The sequence below is a fragment of the Lithobates pipiens genome, unplaced genomic scaffold, assembly GCF_037356315.1.
Source record: "Lithobates pipiens isolate NorthernLeopardFrog02 unplaced genomic scaffold, aLitPip1_a1.2 Scaffold_8, whole genome shotgun sequence".
NCBI lineage: Eukaryota > Metazoa > Chordata > Amphibia > Anura > Ranidae > Lithobates > Lithobates pipiens.
In genome coordinates this window covers 199,136,516-199,154,488 of record NW_027507903.1, presented here as the reverse complement: position 1 = coordinate 199,154,488, position 17,973 = coordinate 199,136,516, and the positions used below count along the sequence as shown (strand labels likewise).

The window sequence follows — 17,973 nt, the reverse complement described above, 5'->3', positions numbered from 1 at the left end:
TCCCAGGGAATGTCCAACTGCTCCATCCTGCTGAGACAGGTGGAATCATACTTACCCCTCCTGCAGGGACTTCTGGATGCATTCCATGGACAGACCCATCACCAGGCAGTACAGGGTGGCTGTCGGCCACGGCACACTCTGACATGGACAGCAGTAGCCCAGTCATATGTGTGCCCCAGAGCATATAGCTCACTGGCCGCCCCTGGATCAGACAAGGCATGTCGTGGCCGACCCAGCGTATTGCTAAGGTCTGCTCATGCTCGATGGCCAGGATGGGGAGACTACCAGGATCTATATTATCCAGCCTGTCACCCAGCATGGCTGTTGATTGTAGATCACAGGAATCAAAAAGCAGAAAAAAGAAAAAATTCCCAGGACCAATGGTCCCCATCGGGAGCCAGGTTCTTCTCCTACACTAGACAGAAAAAAAATGAGATTCTGGAAGCAGTGAGGGGTTATAGCCAGTAGGACCGCCCCCTGGGCAGTACTGTGCAGTTTTGCTGTTTTGACATCTTCTGCCTAGACCTCTCCTGAAGGCGGCGATATAACCCTATGGTCAAGATTAAAGGTGCGGTGTCCGTCAATGAACGAACGAGAAATGAATGTTTAAAGGAGAAGTACAGCCAAGGCTCGTTTGGCTGTACTTCTCTTGTAGTTCAAATGAGTGCAGTTTGTTTTGCACTCCTGTGGCCAGTCTTCAGCAGACAGCAAGCTGAAGCACGCTGTCAGCTGACATCACTGAGCCAGTCCAGGCTCAGGAAAGATTGTGACAATATGGTCAGGATCTGCCCATATACTTGGTTCAGCACCCGGCTCGGCCTCTCAGTGACCCGCTGAGAGCCTGAGCCGGCCACTCCCGCCCCTCCACAGCCCAGCGCTCCACTGACAGTCACTAGCTCTCTGCTCTGGGAGCTAGGAGAACCAAGCGATTGGCTGTTTGATTGCTTGGTTCTCAGTCTTAGAGCCAGAAGGGGACCGATGCTGCATTGCATTGTTTGAACTTCATACAAGAATCCGTGTGAAAACAGACCTTTAACAAACCTGCTATAGTATGTTTATTCACACACTTCTATTAACCAGCATAACAAGCAGTTTAATATTTCTCATTTCTGTACCAAAGCATCTAAATAACTTTATTATGAAAATAAACAGTTTAAAAATTAGGGATTCTTGTGGATTTTGTGGCATGTCATGTTTTTTTTTTAACTAAATGAATAGTGGGATACAGTGAGTTTCCTAAAAATGCAGACATGCCGATTTTCGACTCACACCTTATGTCAGCGCATCTCACAGCATGGCATTTCAATAAAGTAAATAAAACAAACATTTCCATGAGTCATAACAATTCAGGCTACCACCCTTCACTGCTGTACACAATGGACAGCAGCCATCAGGTTTAGCAAGTGTTCTTCCAGTAATATCCCTAGGCCCATTTTAAAACAGCTTATATAGCACTTCTAAGCTTACTGCTGTAACTTTCTTGTTCTGTGTATAAATATGTAATTTTTAGAACCCGTACTGTATCATGTCAAGTTGCAATTTCTGGAGGTTTACTGACTAGTCAGTATTAGGGTGGATTCACACCAGTCTGGTGCCAATTCCAGCTCCATTCTCTGTGCGAAGCGCTTCCTCTCCGTTGTAGCTACAGATCAGCTGAGCAGGGAGAGGGGGAGGTATAGTGAGGAGGGGGAGAGAATACCTGTTCACAACGGAACACATATGCGAATCAGATTCGTTCCCATAGAAGAATATGTGCCTGCAATTCGCACTGCACTGCCTAGAAAACGCACGCGTTTTTTGGGCAATGCGGAGTGCGAATGCAACGCACATATGTGAACCAGACTGATTGAAAGTAATAGATTTGCAAATGTTCTGCAAATTGGATGTGGTGTAAGCCACATCCAATTCGCATAGGTGTGAACCCAGCCTTACTCTCCTTAAATGTATTAATAACAATATGCCCTTTATTTTGTTTGCCTACTGGGTTAAAGGGTTCTTTTTCAAATCCAAATTTAATTTATTACTTGGGTTGGGGGAAGAAAGAAGATTTTATATATTATTATATTGACAGCACTGATCTGCAGCACTGATGGGCACTGCTGGGGCTGCACTAATAATCAGGACACTGATGATCAGTGCCCTGATTATCAGTGCAGATATCCCCTTTCACACTAGCCAGTCACCGTCTCTCTCCTCACACTGTCACAGCGTGGGGAAAGGAATGCCGATAGTCAGCAAATGTTTTTACATCATGATTAGCTGCGATTGGACACAGTTGGTCATGTGGTAAAGAGCCAATGTGATTGGCTTTTTAGCCCAATCTGTGATCAGCTGTGTCCAAAGGGGTAGCCACCCCTGCCAGGAGAACACATAGTGATGACTGCTAGCAGCTATAGCTGCTGGCAATAAATCCAATATGCTGGTTGTACCAAAGTCAATCGATCAAATTGAGAACAAATGGTACAACAGACACACAGGAACATGAAATGTTCAGGGGTAACACTCTTTAACCACCTCAATACAGTGCAGTTACACCCCCTTCCTGACCAGACAAATTTTCAGCTTTCAGCGCTCTCACAGTTTGAATGACAATTACTCAGTCATGCAACACTGTACCCATATGAAACTTGCGTCCTTTTTTCCACACAAATAGAGCTTTCTTTTAGTGGTATTTAATCACTAGTGAGTTTTTTATTTTTTGTGCTATAAATAAAATAAAACGTACATTTTGTGAAAAAAAAATGCCTTTTTCTTTGTTTTTTTCATCAATTTTTGCTAATTAGTAATTTTTCTTCATACATTTTGGCCAAAATTTATACTGCTACATATCTTTGGTAAAAATAACCCACATTAGTATATATTATTTGGTCTTTGTGAAAGTTATAGAGTCTACAAACTATGGTGCCAATCACTGAAAATTGATCACATCTGATCAGGCCTTCAGTACATCAGGTGAGTCTCATTTCTTGAGACACTAACAAGTCAGGAAAGTACAAATACCCCCCAAATGACCCCTTTTTACAAAGTAGACATTCCAAGGTATTAAGTAAGTAGCATGATGAGTTTTTTTAAGTTGTCATTTTTTCCCACAATTCTTTGCAAAATTAAGATTTTTTTTTTATTATTATTTTTTTTACAAAATTGTCATATCAGGTTATTTCTCACACAACATATGCATAAAACAAATTACACCCCAAAATACATTCTGCTACTCTTCCCGAGTACAGCGATACCACATGTGTGAGACTTTTACACAGCTTGGCCACATACAGAGCACCAACATTGATGTAGTACCTTCAGACGTTCTACAAGCAAAAATGACGCATCTCATTTCTCAACCACCTATTACACTTTTGAAGGCCCTGGAGTACCAGGACAATGGAATTGCCCATAAAATTACCCCATTTTGGAAAGCAAACACCCCAACGTATAATCTGTGAGGCATAATGAGTCTTTTGAATGGTTAATTTATTTCCAGAAGTTTTTGGAATATGTGGAAAAAAATTAAAACACATTTTTTTTTTTACACAAAATTGCCAATTTATGAGATATTTCTAACACATAGCATGTATATAGCAAAAATTACAACCCAAAACACATTCTGCTACTCCTCCCGAGTATGGCGATACCACATGTGTAGGACTTTTACACAGCCTGGCCACATAGAGAGGCCGAACATTGAAGTAGTACGTTCAGGCGTTCTAGGAGCATAAATGACACATCTCATTTCATTCCTACCTATCACACTTTTGAAGGTCCTGGACCACCAGGACAGTGAAATTACCCACAAAATGACCCCATTTTGGAAAGCAAACATCTCAACGTATATTCTATGAGACATGGGCTGCAAATAGGTACTGGGGTACTCTGATGGCCTGGAGATAGGTACTCTGATGGCCTGGTGACAGGTACTCTGATGGCCTGGTGACAGGTACTCTGATGGCCTGGTGACAGGTACTCTGATGGCCTGGTGACAGGTACTCTGATGGCCTGGTGACAGGTACTCTGGTACTCTGATGGCCTGGTGACAGGTACTCTGATGGCCTGGTGACAGGTACTCGGGGTACTCTGATGGCCTGGTGACAGGTACTCGGGTACTCTGATGGCCTGGTGACAGGTATTTGGGTACTCTGAAGGGCAGTGGCAGGTACTCATATGGACTGTGACAGGTACTCGGGTACTCAGATGGACTGTGACAGGTACTCGGGTACTCAGATGAACTGTGACAGGTACTCGGGTACTCAGATGAACTGTGACAGGTACTCGGGTACTCAGATGAACTGTGACAGGTACTCGGGTACTCAGATGGACTGGGACAGGTACTCGGGTACTCAGATGGACTGGGACAGGTACTCGGGTACTCAGATGGACTGGGACAGGTACTCGGGTACTCAGATGGACTGGGACAGGTACTCGGGTACTCAGATGGACTGGGACAGGTACTCGGGTACTCAGATGGACTGGGACAGGTACTCGGGTACTCAGATGGACTGGGACAGGTACTCGGGTACTCAGATGGACTGGGACAGGTACTCGGGTACTCAGATGGACTGGGACAGGTACTCGGGTACTCCGATGGGCTGTGACAGCTACTCGGGTACTTTGATGGGCTGTGACAGCTACTCGGGTACTTTGATGGGCTGTGACAGCTACTCGGGTACACTGTTGAACCGTGACAGATACTTGGGTACCATGATGGACTGTGACAGTTACTCGGGTACCATGATGGACTGTGACAGGTACTCGGGTACCATGATGGACTGTGACAGGTACTCGGGTACCATGATGGACTGCGACAGGTACTTGGGTACTCTGATGGACTGTGACAGATACTCAGGTACTCTGATGGACCGTGACAGGTACTCGGGTATCCTGATGTGCAGTGACAGGTACTCGGGTACCCTGATGTGCCGTGACAGGTACTCGGGTACCCTGATGTGCCGTGACAGGTACTCGGGTACTCTGATGGGCTGTGACAGGTACTCGGGTACTCTGATGGGCCATGACAGGTACTCGGGTACTCAGATGGACTGGGACAGGTACTCAGGTACTCTGATGGGCTGTGACAGGTACTCTGATGGACTGTGATTGACAGGTACTATGAGGGGTGGTGACAGGTCCTCTTTATTGGGGGGGGGTGCAATCAGTGTGATTGGTGTACACTAGGCGGTAACGAGATGTTACCGCAATCTCCTCCTCACACACGATCGGTGTGTGAGGAGGAGAACAACCCGGTAACATCTCGTTACCGGGGTTTGTTTACATTTTAGTGATCGGCTGTGAAAGGATCACAGCCGACCACGTGTGTAAACAGCCGGCCAATGGCTGTTTACCAGCGTCGGTGACGAGCAGTGTTCCCTGTTTAGACGGGAGGCCGTCATATGACGGCCTCCCGCCACAATAGGTGCGCCGCCTGGCCGTCATTTGATGGCCGGCGGTCAGCATCTAGTTAAAGTGGTTGTAAACCCTTACAAACCACTTTGACCTACAGGTAAGCCTAGATTAAGGAAAGAAATATCTCCTAAACCTACACGGTTTAGATCTTTGCCGAAAGACAGGCACCGCTGTCTACGGCGCGCAGGCGCACTGAGCATGCCGCTGTCAACGGTGATATGCCGCGAGTGCCGGCTCCGTGCGCATGTACGGGAGTCACGTCATCGTGGCTTCGCCAAATGACAGCGGCGGAGCAGCGAGACTCACCGAGAAGATGGATGCTCTGGACTACAGGGGACAGCGGTGACTTTGCTGGATAGTAATGGACTACTATGGACTACTATGCTGTGATGCATAGTAGTCCATTATGCTTTACCTTTGCAGGGAATCAAAGAGGAAGTAAACTCATCAGGGTTTACTTTTTACTTCCTCTTTAATGTGTTTTTTTTTTTTTTGCTAAATAAGCTGCTATTATAAGAACTTGCATGCTCTTGCTGTTTTTATAATTGAGCTTCATTCTCATACTTCCACCCCAGCCGCACTGCCCAACTCCATGTATTGGGGTACCTCATATGCCTACCAGGATCTTTAGCATCCCACCAGAGTCTCCAACATGTGTTCCTGTGTAGAACTACAACCTTACCTGCACTCATTCCCAAATTGGACACAAAGCCATGCTGACTTTCAATCACTGCTGTGGAGGAGGAAGAGAGACTTAGCGTTGGCTCGGTGTCCTCGCTCTGTCTGTGTGTTTGGAGCTGGGAATGGCTGAAAGTTAGTTTGTAGCTCTAAATAGGAGCACATGTAGGACTCCATAGGCCCGCAGGCACAGGGGGCCCCACATACCTGGAGTTGTGTAGCAGGGGGCAGTATGATGAGGAAGCTCAGAGGAGATGTAAATTCTGCTCTAACCAGCTCATTTAGCAACAAGGTTTGACTGTATCAGGTTAAGCTCCTGTCACACCAGTGCGACTTGTCATGTGATTTGAAACCCAATTGTCCACATTGGAAGTGGTCATATTGGTGCAACTCCGTTGGAGTCGCAACGATTTTGAAAGTAAGTTCCTGCACTACTCTTTGCAAGTTCAGGTGCAGCTTCCATAGACATCTGTGCATGAAGTCACACCTGAAGTAGCACTGAAATGCTACTTTGCCCTGAAGTATCAGGATTTCAAAGGCCAGAACAAAAATTTCCAGTCTAATGTGATCCTCTGTAGGAGTAAACATATTTCATTAAATCAGGTAACCCTAAATATCTCATTGTAATAACCCCACGTGGAAAATGGAGATAACCAAACTGGGAAGTAATCAGATTACCATCATATACAAAAGTAACAAAAAACATTCATTATGTCACTGCAAACATCAACATGATCCAGCATAGTTGACACACAGTATGCATATACAGTGAGGGAAAAAAGTATTTGATTCCCTGCTGAATTTGTACGTAGACAGAATCACAACAAAAATATCCAGAAAAACGCAGCTCAAAAAAGTTATAACTTGATTTGCACTTTAATGAGTAAAATAAGTATTTGACCCCTTTGCAAAACATGACTAAGTACTTGGTGGCAAAACCCTTGTTGGCAATCACAGAGGTCAGACGTTTCTTGTAGTTGGCCACCAGGTTTGCACACATTTCAAGAGGGATTTTGTCCTTTTCTGCAGATCCTCGCCAAGTCATTAAGGTTTTGAGGCTGACATTTGGCAACTCGAACCTTCAGCTCCCTCCACAAATTTTCAATGGGATTAAGGTCTGGAAACTGGCTAGGCTATTCTAGGATCTTAAATGTGCTTCTTGAGTCACTGCTTTGTTGTCCTCTGCTGTGTGTTTTGGGTCATCGTCATGCTGGAATACCCATCCATGACCCATTTTCAAAGCCGTGGCTGAGGGAAGGAGGTTCTGACCCAAGATTTGACGGTACATGGCCGCCGTCCATCGTCCCTTTGATGCAGTGAAGTTGTCCTGTCCCCTTAGCAGAAAAACACCCCAAAGCATAATGTTTCCACCTCTATGTTTGACAGTGGGGATGGTGTTCTTGGAGTCATAGGCAGTATTCCTCCTCCTCCAAACACGGTGAGTTGAGTTGATGCCAAAGAGCTTGATTTTGGTCTCATCTGCCCACAACATTTTCACCCAATTTTCCTCTGAATCATTCAGATGTTCATTAGCAAACTTCAGACAGGCCTGTACATGTGCTTTCTTGAGCAGGGGGACCTTGCGGGTGTTGTAAGATTTTAGTCCTTCACGGCATAGTATGTTATCAATTGTTTTCTCAGTGACTGTGGACCCAGCTTCCTTGAGATTATTGACAATATTCTCTTGTGTAGTCCAGGGCTGATTCTTCACTATTAACATGATTATTCAAACTCCACGAGGCGAGATCTTGCATGGAGGCCAGACTGAGAAAGATTGTCCATTATTTTGTGTTGTCACCCTCTCATCAAGCTGCTTGGCTTTGTTCTTGTAGCCCATTCCAGCCTTGTGTAGGTCTACAATTTTGTTCTTGACATCCTTGAGCAGCTCTATAGTCTTGGCCATGGTGGAGGTATTGGAATCTGATTGATTTCTTCTGTGGACAGGTGTCTTTTATACAGGTAACAAGTTGAGATTAGGAGCACTCCCTAAGCCTAGGTTCACACTGAATGCGGGTTTGAAATCGTGCAAGTTCAGCTGAACTCACATCATTTCAAATCAGCATTTCAGTCCGACTTCAGAGGAGATTTGAAAGACATCTGTGTGGATTAATGCAAAGATGTCAATTAAAATCGCCAGTGAAGTCGCCAAAAGTAGTGCAGAAACAAATTTTGGGAATCAGCGTGGTGCCGCACTATTGGCGTTGCACCGTATCGGATGGAGCTGTTGCTGGCAACAGGCTCAGATTTGGCACGTCAAATTGCATGTCATCAACCATCCGAAAATGCAAAGAGTATAGCACAATTGCAAATCTACAAAGACATGGCCATCCACCTGACAGGCAGGGCAAGGACAGCATTCACCAGAGAAGCAGCAAAGAGGCTCATAGTAACTCTAGAGGAGTTGCAGAGATCCACACCTCAGGTGGGAGAATCTGTCCACAGGACAACTGTTAGTTGTGTACTTCATAAATCTGGCCTTTATGGAAGAGTAGCAAGAAGAAATCCATTGTTGAGAGAAATCCATAAGAAGTCCTGTTTACAGTTTGTGAGAAACCATGTTGGGGGGGGGGGGGGGGGACACAGCAAATGTAGAAGAAGGTGCTCTGGTCAGATGAGACCAAACTTGAACTTTTTGGCCTAAAAGCAAAACGCTATGTGTGGCGGAAAACTAACACTGCACATCATGCTGAACACACCATTCCCACCATGATACAGCATCATGTTGTGTGGATGCTTTTCTTTAGCAGGGACAGGGAAGCTGGTCACAGTTGATAGGAAGATGGCTGGAGTCAAATACAGGGCAATCTTAGAAAAAACAGTTAGAGTCTGCAAAAGACTTGAGACAATGACCCTAAACATACAGACAGAGCTACAATGGAATGGTTAAGAGCAAAGCATATTCACGTGTTAGAATGACCCAAGGTCCAGACCCAAGTCCAATTGAGAATCTGTGGCAGGACTTGAAAATTGCTGTTCACAGATGCCCTCCGTCCAATCTGACTAGTGCTTGATCTATTTTGCAAAGAAGAATGGACAAAAATGCCACTCTGTAGATGTGCAAAGCTGGTAGAGGCATACCCAAAAAGACTTGCACCTGTAATTGCAGTAAAAGGTGGTTCTACAAAGTATTGAATACAAATGCATGCCACACTTTTTACATATTTATTTGTAAAAAAAAAATGTTGAAAACCATTAATTTTCCTTCTGCTTCACAATTATATGCCACTTTGTGTTGGTCTATCAAATAAATCCCAGTAAAATACATTTACGTTTTTGGATGTAACATGACAAAATGTGGAAGATTTTAAGGGGTATGAATAATTTTTCAAGACACTGTATCATTCAACATTAATTCACAGAAGCAATCTTGCACAAGGTAAACTAGTATGAACCCTTCTCCTGATTTCCTTCAATTGTAGGTTTTAGATTTCCGCATGCAATCAGTGTGGCAGTTCCCGAAGGTATCCATCACCAAATACAACAAAGGAACAACAAGGGAGCCATATATGTCATATCGCAGACACATCTCTGTTACATAGTAGGCGAGGTTGAAAAAAGAAACAAGTCCAACCTATGTCTGTGGTTATATGTCAGTATTACATTGTATATCCCTGTATGTTGTGGTCGTTCAGGTGCTTATCTAATCGTGTTTTTTTTTTTAAACCATCGATGCTCCCCTCTGAGACCACCACCCGTGGAAGGGAATTCCACATCCTTGCCGTTCTTACAGTAAAGAACCCTATACATAGTTTAAGCTTAAACCTCTTTTCTTTTAATTTTAATGAGTGGCCACGTGTCTTGTTAAATTCCCTTCTGTGAAAAAGTTTTATCCCTATTGTGGGGTCACCAGTATGGTATTTGTAAATTGAAATCATATCCCCTCTCAAGCGTCTGTTCTCCACAGAGAATAAGTTCAGTGCTCGCAGCCTTTCCTCATAATCAATATCCTCCAGACCCTTTATTAGCTTTGTTGCCCTTCTTTGTACTCGCTCCATTCCCAGTACATCTTTCCTGAGGATTGGTGCCCAGAACTGGACACTATACTCTAGGTGAGGCCAGACCAGAGTCTTGTAGAGTGGGAGAATTATTGTTTTATCTGGAGTTAATCCCCTTTTTAATGCATGTCAATATTCTGTTTGCTTTGTTAGCGGCAGCTTGGCATTGCATGCCATTGCTGAGCCTATCATCTACTAGGACCCCCCAGGTCCTTTTCCATCCTAGATTCCCCCAGAGGTTTTCCCCCCAGTGTATAGATTGCATTCATATTTTTGCCACTCAAATGCTTTACATTTTTCTACATTAAACCTCATTTGCCATGTAGTTGCCCACCCCATTCATTTGTTCATATCTTTTTGCAAGGTTTCTTAAAAACTAAACAGCAGATTTTATTAGCAGATACTACATATAGAGAGGTGCAAAGCAAAAGTAACCACATCAGTTTCACAACCATAGCAGCTAGAGCAGCAGATAAATGATGGTAAATTCAGCAGATCTCTGAGTTCTCTTCAGTTTGACAGCATACACATCTAGATATTGGCCCAGTATTCACACATCAAAGCTAAGACTGGCCATAGATGAGTTTGCGTTTTTTGCTTGACCAGCAGGTTGAATGAAAAAAAAAAAAAAAAAAGACCCAATTCCCCCATCCAAACATTCAAGGTCTATGGGAGAATCCTCCCCACCTAGGTCTATGTGTTCTGACAACAGGGAGACTTCCCCACTATCAAAATACTCTCATCTCCACTGCAGTCTAATATTCTGCGCTGATGGAGCTGGCATTTTCCAGCAGGGCGGTTTCAATCCATGCATGGCAAATGTGGTTGAACACAACTCAATCTACCGAAAAAGGAAAAGAAATAGGAAATGTAAGGTAGACATACAAGCAGGTCCCCTAGATATACAGTATACGTCAGCCATGCAGGATGTGATTTGAAATGTCTGTTGGTGTTTACATAATAAATGTTTTGTTGCTTTTGTATATGGTGATAATCTGATTACTTCCCAGTTTATCTCAATTTTCATAGAGGGGTTTTTATAATGAGATTTTATTGCCAGCTGGAAACTACTAACTTGATAATTGAACAATCTCCACACTCACTCCTCTCACTGCTTGTATATGTATTCAATTTAAACTGATCAGTCTTTTTCTATTTGGCAATACAGGTACAAACAGAGCAAAAAAATGATTTCTTTGCAGGAAATTGTGTAGCTATTGTGCTATCATTGTCTCATTTATTTTCATAGGCTAATGTCAAAATCATTTATGCATATATTTGTAGCTATAAAATTGACTTTGTTACTTTTGCATTCAGTAGCAACCCTCAGCCTTTGTTCATAGTTTATATGAAGTGATGTAGATACAGAAATGTATTATTTGTTCAAAAATGTAGCCAAGAAGCAAAATCTTAAAACATTCACACAAGAAGAAAAAGACTGAGTGAATCACCATGGATACAAAATTATAGCGTGAATAGATTTATTTATGATTTGTTTCAAAGAGGTAATACCTCTTACATTTGCATCCCAATCTTTGAAGATATTTTGTATGTAGGTCAGAATGTTTGAAATATACTTACAATGAACTGCATTTAGTGCAGTGAAGCTTGACAGACTGATAGAGGTGCTGAGGTTGAAAACTTCTCAGTCTCACTTTGACACGAAATTTCTGAGGAGGTTTAGTTTTAACAACCGTGCTGAGAGGAGTTGTAAGCCATTCTTGACGAGTTGGATGTACTGCAAAAAAAAAACAATATCAAATGTATCCGGTGATGACATAAGTCAGAGTCCAAAGGAAAAAAAAAAAAAAGAAACTCTGTTGTGTTGACATTCTGTAGTCATATACTAGCAATCACTAAATCCCAGTAGCCAGAAAGGGAAAAAAAAAAAAAAAACTTTCTTTGGCAAAAAAATAAAATAGGCCGACCCTTGTCTTTAACCACTTGAGCCCCTGGGACTTTTTCCTTATAAAAATCCTTGAGCCCCGGAGCATTCTGGCAAAAGCAACTTTGACATAATCAGTGCAGGCAGAGATGTGTAACCCCAAAATATATATATTTATATTAACAATAATATATATAATTAACCGTCAGTGGAACAAAAATAAATTATATTTTTTATAATATATATATATATATATATATATATATATATATATATATATATATATATATATATATATATATATATATATATATATATATATATATATATATATATATATATATATATATATATATATATATATATATATATATATATATATATATATATATAGCCCTCCTGCGAGTGGATTTTGAGGGCTAGCGAGAAGGCCTGCCTGGGAGCGGGGGGTGGGGGTAGGGGTGTGTGATGGGGGTGGCCAGCACCACCGATCACAGAGGGGAAGAGAGAAGAGAGTCGCCAGTTGGATGATCAGAGCAGGGAACATCACAGCTTTCATTTCAATAGCTATTTGTTCCCCCACCGTGCGCCGTCACATACAGCCCCTCCTCTTTTTCCGGGACTATGATAGATAGATCACCCGTCCAATCCTAGGATGAATGACATGTATCAAAGTTCCCCGAACAAGGGGAGGGGCTTATGTGACGGCGCGTGGCGGGGGAACAACACACAGCTATTGAAATGAAGGCTGTGATGTTCCCTGCTCTGATCATCCAGCCGGTGGCTTTCCTCTCTCCCCCTCCACAGGTAGGCTGCATGGTGGGCACAAACTGCATGGGACACAGGCTGCATGGCGGGCACAAACTTCATGGGGCACAGGCTGCATGGTGGGCACAAACTGCATGGGACACAGACTGCATGATGGGCACAGGCTGCATTGCACACAGGCTACATGGTGTGCACAGGCTACATCATTGGCGGGCACAGGCTGCATTGGTGGACACAGATAAATTTGTTAATATTTTTATAACTGCATAAAACATCTAAGTGTCATTTCGTGAGATAATTTATGAGGACAGGTTTAGGGGCAAGTTTAAGGGTGGGATTAGGGGGCAGGGCAGGGTAGGGGTTGGGCAGAGCAACTGGTGGCGAGTAACCCTTGAGGTCTGGCTAGTAGCTCAGGACTTGAAATGTTGAGCCCTGTGTATATGTATATATGTGAGATATAATGTGATGTAATATAACAAAATGGTAAAGCTCAAAGTGGTGGTTTAGTATTTACTTTAGGACAGCTTTATTCCCCTTTACAGAAGAACCATAATCAGTTTGAAAAACTGTTAGTATAACATTCAGATTTAGCAAGGGGTTTAGCAAGAATAAAAAAAAGTAGCATGATCATTTTTCTTTTTTTAAACAGGCTTGCTATTGGTAAGAAATCCCGAATGACATTGCATTTGCTTATGTGAGTATCTGACACAGTAAATACAAATATCATTCATATTAAAGTGGTTGTAAACCCTTCCCCACAACTTTGTCCCATGAAAATCAGCATAAAAAACCCTAATGAACACTTCTTGTAGATATCTCCTTACTTGCTTAGTATTGTTGTAATCCTTGTTGTTCTGTAGAATGAAGTCACTGAGCATGCCCAGATCTCCCCTGATTTAAAGCGGGAGTCCGCCGTTTTTTTTTAAAAGTCAGCAGCTACAAATACGGCAGCTGCTGACTTTTAAAATAATGACACTTACCCGCCCAGCGCGCTCGCGATGTCGGCACCCGAAGCTGATCTCTCGATCGTCTCTCGGGTGCTGCAGCCGCCATCTTGGGTACGGGAATCAGGAAGTGAAGCCTTTCGGCTTCATTTCCCGGTTCCCTACTGCGCATGCGCGAGTCGCGCTGCGCAATAAGGATGGTCCCCGCTGTCTCTGGGATCCGTGTGTTTCCCAGCAGACAGCGGGGGACCTGCGTAAAGGGGCGTAGCTTCTGCAGAATCTACGCCGGAAGTGGGTGCAGATACCTGTACTGTACAGGTACCTGCAGCCCCCTCCCCCCTGAAAGGTGCCAATTGTGGCGCCGGGGGGGGGAGGGTTCCAATGAGCGGAAGGTCCACTTTAGGGTGGACCTCTGCTTTAAGGCACACTCTCTATGTCTTAGCTATCTGTTATCAGGACTTCCTACGGCACAACACTGAACTCTGCTAATCACTCAGAGCTTCCTCCTATACATCATGTGACCATGTGACCTCACATAGTCTAAATATTGGCCATTACTGCAGTCTTATCAGCTGTAGCTGATAAGTCTGACAAAGGGAATCATTAGACATCGGCACAAGTAAATACTATGAAATAAACAAGTAAGCTATGAACAGGGAAGCAGGGTTGCCATAGAAACGTTGGATTGAGAAGAAGGCTTGTTTAACAGTACAGGAAGTGCTCAATGTAAGGGTGGAAATACACTCCACTGTGGACTCAGAAAACAATACTTAAGATGGTGCTGCCTAACCCCTGGAAACAAGTTTTTTCAATTTTTTTTTAAACAGTAAGTAATATGCAATTTGGGCTGGATTACAGTGGCTATAGTCTGATAATTACTTATTATAATGGACTAAATGAAAAGAAGCATCAGAGTGGGAGAGTTTACGTCCTCTTTAAGCAACTTCATTGGGAAGTCAGGATCTACAACAGGATATAGATAGATAGATATACACAGACACAAACACACAGACACACACACACACACACACACACACAGTGGGTATAGAAAATAATCATTCCCTCCCCCCTTTAAAATAATCACATTGTGTTGCTTTGCGGCCTGAAATTAAGACAGACGCGGTTTCTGTTTTATCCAGTTGTATTTACTTATATGCAACTTAACCACTACAGCCCCGGACCAATAAACACCTTAAGGACCAGAGGTCTTTTTCCAATTTCGCACTGTGCTGCTTTAACTGGTAATTGCGCGGTCATGCAATATTGCACCCAAACGAAATTTGCGTCCTTTTCTTCCCACAAATAGAGCTTTCTTTTGATGGTATTTGATTGCCTCTGCCTTTTTTTTTTTTTTTTGCGATATAAATGGAAAAAGAGCGAAAATTTTGAAAAATAAATATATTTTCTTCTTTTTGTTATAGGAAAAATCGAATAAACTAAATTTTAGTCATACATTGAGGGCAAAATTTATTCAGCCACATGTCTTTAGTAAAAAAAAATGTCAATAAGCGTATATTTTTTGGTTTGCGCAAAAGTTATAGCGTCTACAAAGTAGAGTACATTTTCTGGAATTTACACAGCTTTTAATTTATGACTGCCTATCTCATTTCTTGAGGTGCTAAAATGGCAGGGCAGTACAAACCCCCCCCAAATGACCCCATTTTGGAAAGTAGACACCCCAAGGAAATTGCTGATGGGTATGTTGAGCCCATTGAATATTTATTTTTTTTGTCCTAAGGGATTGAATAATGACAAAAAAAAAAAGAAAAAAGAAATTTTACAAAAAGTTGTCACTAAATGATATATTGCTCACACATGCCATGGTTATATGTGGAATTGCATCCCAACATATATTCCGCTACTTCTCCCGAGTATGGGGATACCACATGTGTGGGACTTTTTGGGAGTCTAGTCGCGCACGGCACCCCGAAAACCAATCACCACCTTCAGGATTTCTAAGGGTGCAAATTTTTGATTTGACTCCTCACTACCTATCACAGTTTCGAAGGCCATAAAATGCCAAAATAGCACAAAACCCCCCAAAATGACCTCATTTTGGAAAGTAGACACCCCAAGCTATTTACTGAGAGGCATGTTGAGTCCATGGAATATTTTATATTTTGCCACAAGTTGCGGGAATATTACAAACAAAGTTGTCACTAAATGATATATTGCTCACACATGCTATGGGCATATGTGAAATGACACCCCAAAATACATTCTGCTGCTTCTCCTGAGTACAGGGATACCACATGCGTGGGACTTTTTGGGAGCCTAGCTGCGTACGGGACCCCGAAATCCAAGCACCGCCTTCGGGATTTCTAAGGGCATACATTTTTTATTTTACTCCTCACTACCTATCACTACCCATCACAGTTTTGAAGGCCATAAAATGCCAAGATGGCACAAACCCCCCCCCCTAAATGACCCCATTTTGGAAAGTAGACACCCCAAACTATTTGCTGAGGGCCATGTTGAGACCATTGAATATTTTTTTTTTGTCCCAAGGGATTGAATAATGACAAAAAATAATTTTTTTTTTTTTTTTACAAAAAGTTGTCACTAAATGATATATTGCTCACACATGCCATGGTTATATGTGGAATTGCACCCCAAAATATATTCCGCTACTTCTCCCGAGTATGGGGATAGCACATGTGTGGGACTTTTTGGGAGTCTAGTCACGCACGGCACCCCAAAAACCAATCACCACCTTTAGGATTTCTAAGGGTGCAAATTTTTGATTTGACTCCTCACTACCTATCACAGTTTCGAAGGCCATAAAATGCCAAAATAGCACAAAACCCCCCAAAATGTGTTTAGTGTTTTGTAAGTGACAGTGATCGATCGATTGATACTGCACTTGGGTGGGCTGGGCAGAGGGGCAAAACGCAGGTGCTAGCAGGTATCTGGGCTGATCCCGCTATCAATGCGTTTTTTTGGAACCCTGAACTGCTGGGGACGCTAGTATAGATCTGATCAGATCAGATATTGATCTGTTCAGATTCTATACCACTACAGGAGGTTTATGCTTTGCGTGTGGGTGTTAGCGGTACTGGCACTAACCTAGCGCTGCCTGGGGCGACGCAGACCCTGACCCTAAAACCTAATTGATATCACCCGCCGGGTGATCAGGGGGTTAAACCTTTATTGGGAAATAAATGGTGGGTGCCCCGATGCTATAAAAAGCAAACTAACCAGAGTCACCCGTAACACTTATACGGTGATCAGTGGTGAAAGGGTTAACTAGGGGCAATCAGGGGGTTCAAATTTTTATTAGGTAGTATATGGGGGTCCCTGGCACTATATAAAAACCTGACGGGGAACCTAAATAACTAACTGGCTAACCAGCGTCACCAGTGACACTTATACTGTGATCGCTGGTGAAAGGGTTAACTAGGGGCAATCAGGGGGTTAAAACCATTATTGGGTAGTATATGGGGGTACCTAACGCTATAAAAACCTGGCGGTGAACCTAAAAAAAAAAACTAGCTACCTAACGACACTAGTGACACTAATGCACATAGACAATTTGTGTACCTATGTGTACCTATGTGTCAGTGTAGTGTTTTGGTGCACTTACTTTTAGTCTTCTCCTCGTAGTCCGGTCAAAAAGACCGCCCCGAGGAGAATGACATCACTTCCTCCTTCCTGTGTAAACAATACACAGTGGGCGGAAGTTCGTCATTGGTCAGGAGTGATCCAGAGGGGGTGGCCAGAAACCAACGGCCATCCCCTCATCACGGATCGCTCCTGGAGGGAAACGGACCGCCGTATCCAGCGGGAGGGGGTCCGATCGGACCCCCCACCCGCTGGAAGGCAGGCACGTACATCTACGTGCTTGTGCCTGCCTGTGCCATTGCGATGACGTACAATGGCAATACGGCAGTCCTTAAGTGGTTAAAACGTCCAAGTGAAAGATATAACAACAACATATCGGAATTTTTTTTTTAAAAATTTAAAAAAAGAATCACTGATTGGAAAAAGGATCACCCCCTCCTAAAAATTATTTGCACATGCAGCAAAAATGACCACACAGCAGTTAAAGGAGAAAAGGTGAATGTCCTTGCATGGCTTAGTCAGAGCCCAGACTTAAACTACATTGGAAAATCTGTGGAATGAGTTGAAGACTGCAGTCCACAAATGGTCATCATCAAATTTAACTGAACGTGAGCAGTTCTGCAAAGAAGAGTGGGCAAATATTGCAAAGTCTAGATGTGTAAAGTTAGTAGACTAAGGGCTGTAATTGAAGCAAAAGGTGGCCCAACAAAATACTGACATAAGGAAGGGGGGGGGGGGGTGATGATCA

The 17,973-nt window shown here is 43.1% G+C and overlaps 1 protein-coding gene across 3 annotated transcripts in view; it reads right to left on the bottom strand.

The window, feature by feature from the left end:
- Positions 1-17,973, bottom strand: part of POT1 (protection of telomeres 1) — a 154,180-nt gene that overhangs the window by 45,061 nt on the left and 91,146 nt on the right. For all 3 annotated transcript variants that reach the window (XR_013270871.1, XM_077472610.1, XM_077472611.1), the window contains one exon: positions 11,649-11,805. Coding sequence is in view for 2 of the 3 variants with exons in the window: in XM_077472610.1 (XP_077328736.1) it covers positions 11,649-11,805 (157 nt within the window). In the remaining variant the exon portion in view is untranslated. The remainder of the gene's footprint in view (positions 1-11,648; positions 11,806-17,973) is intronic.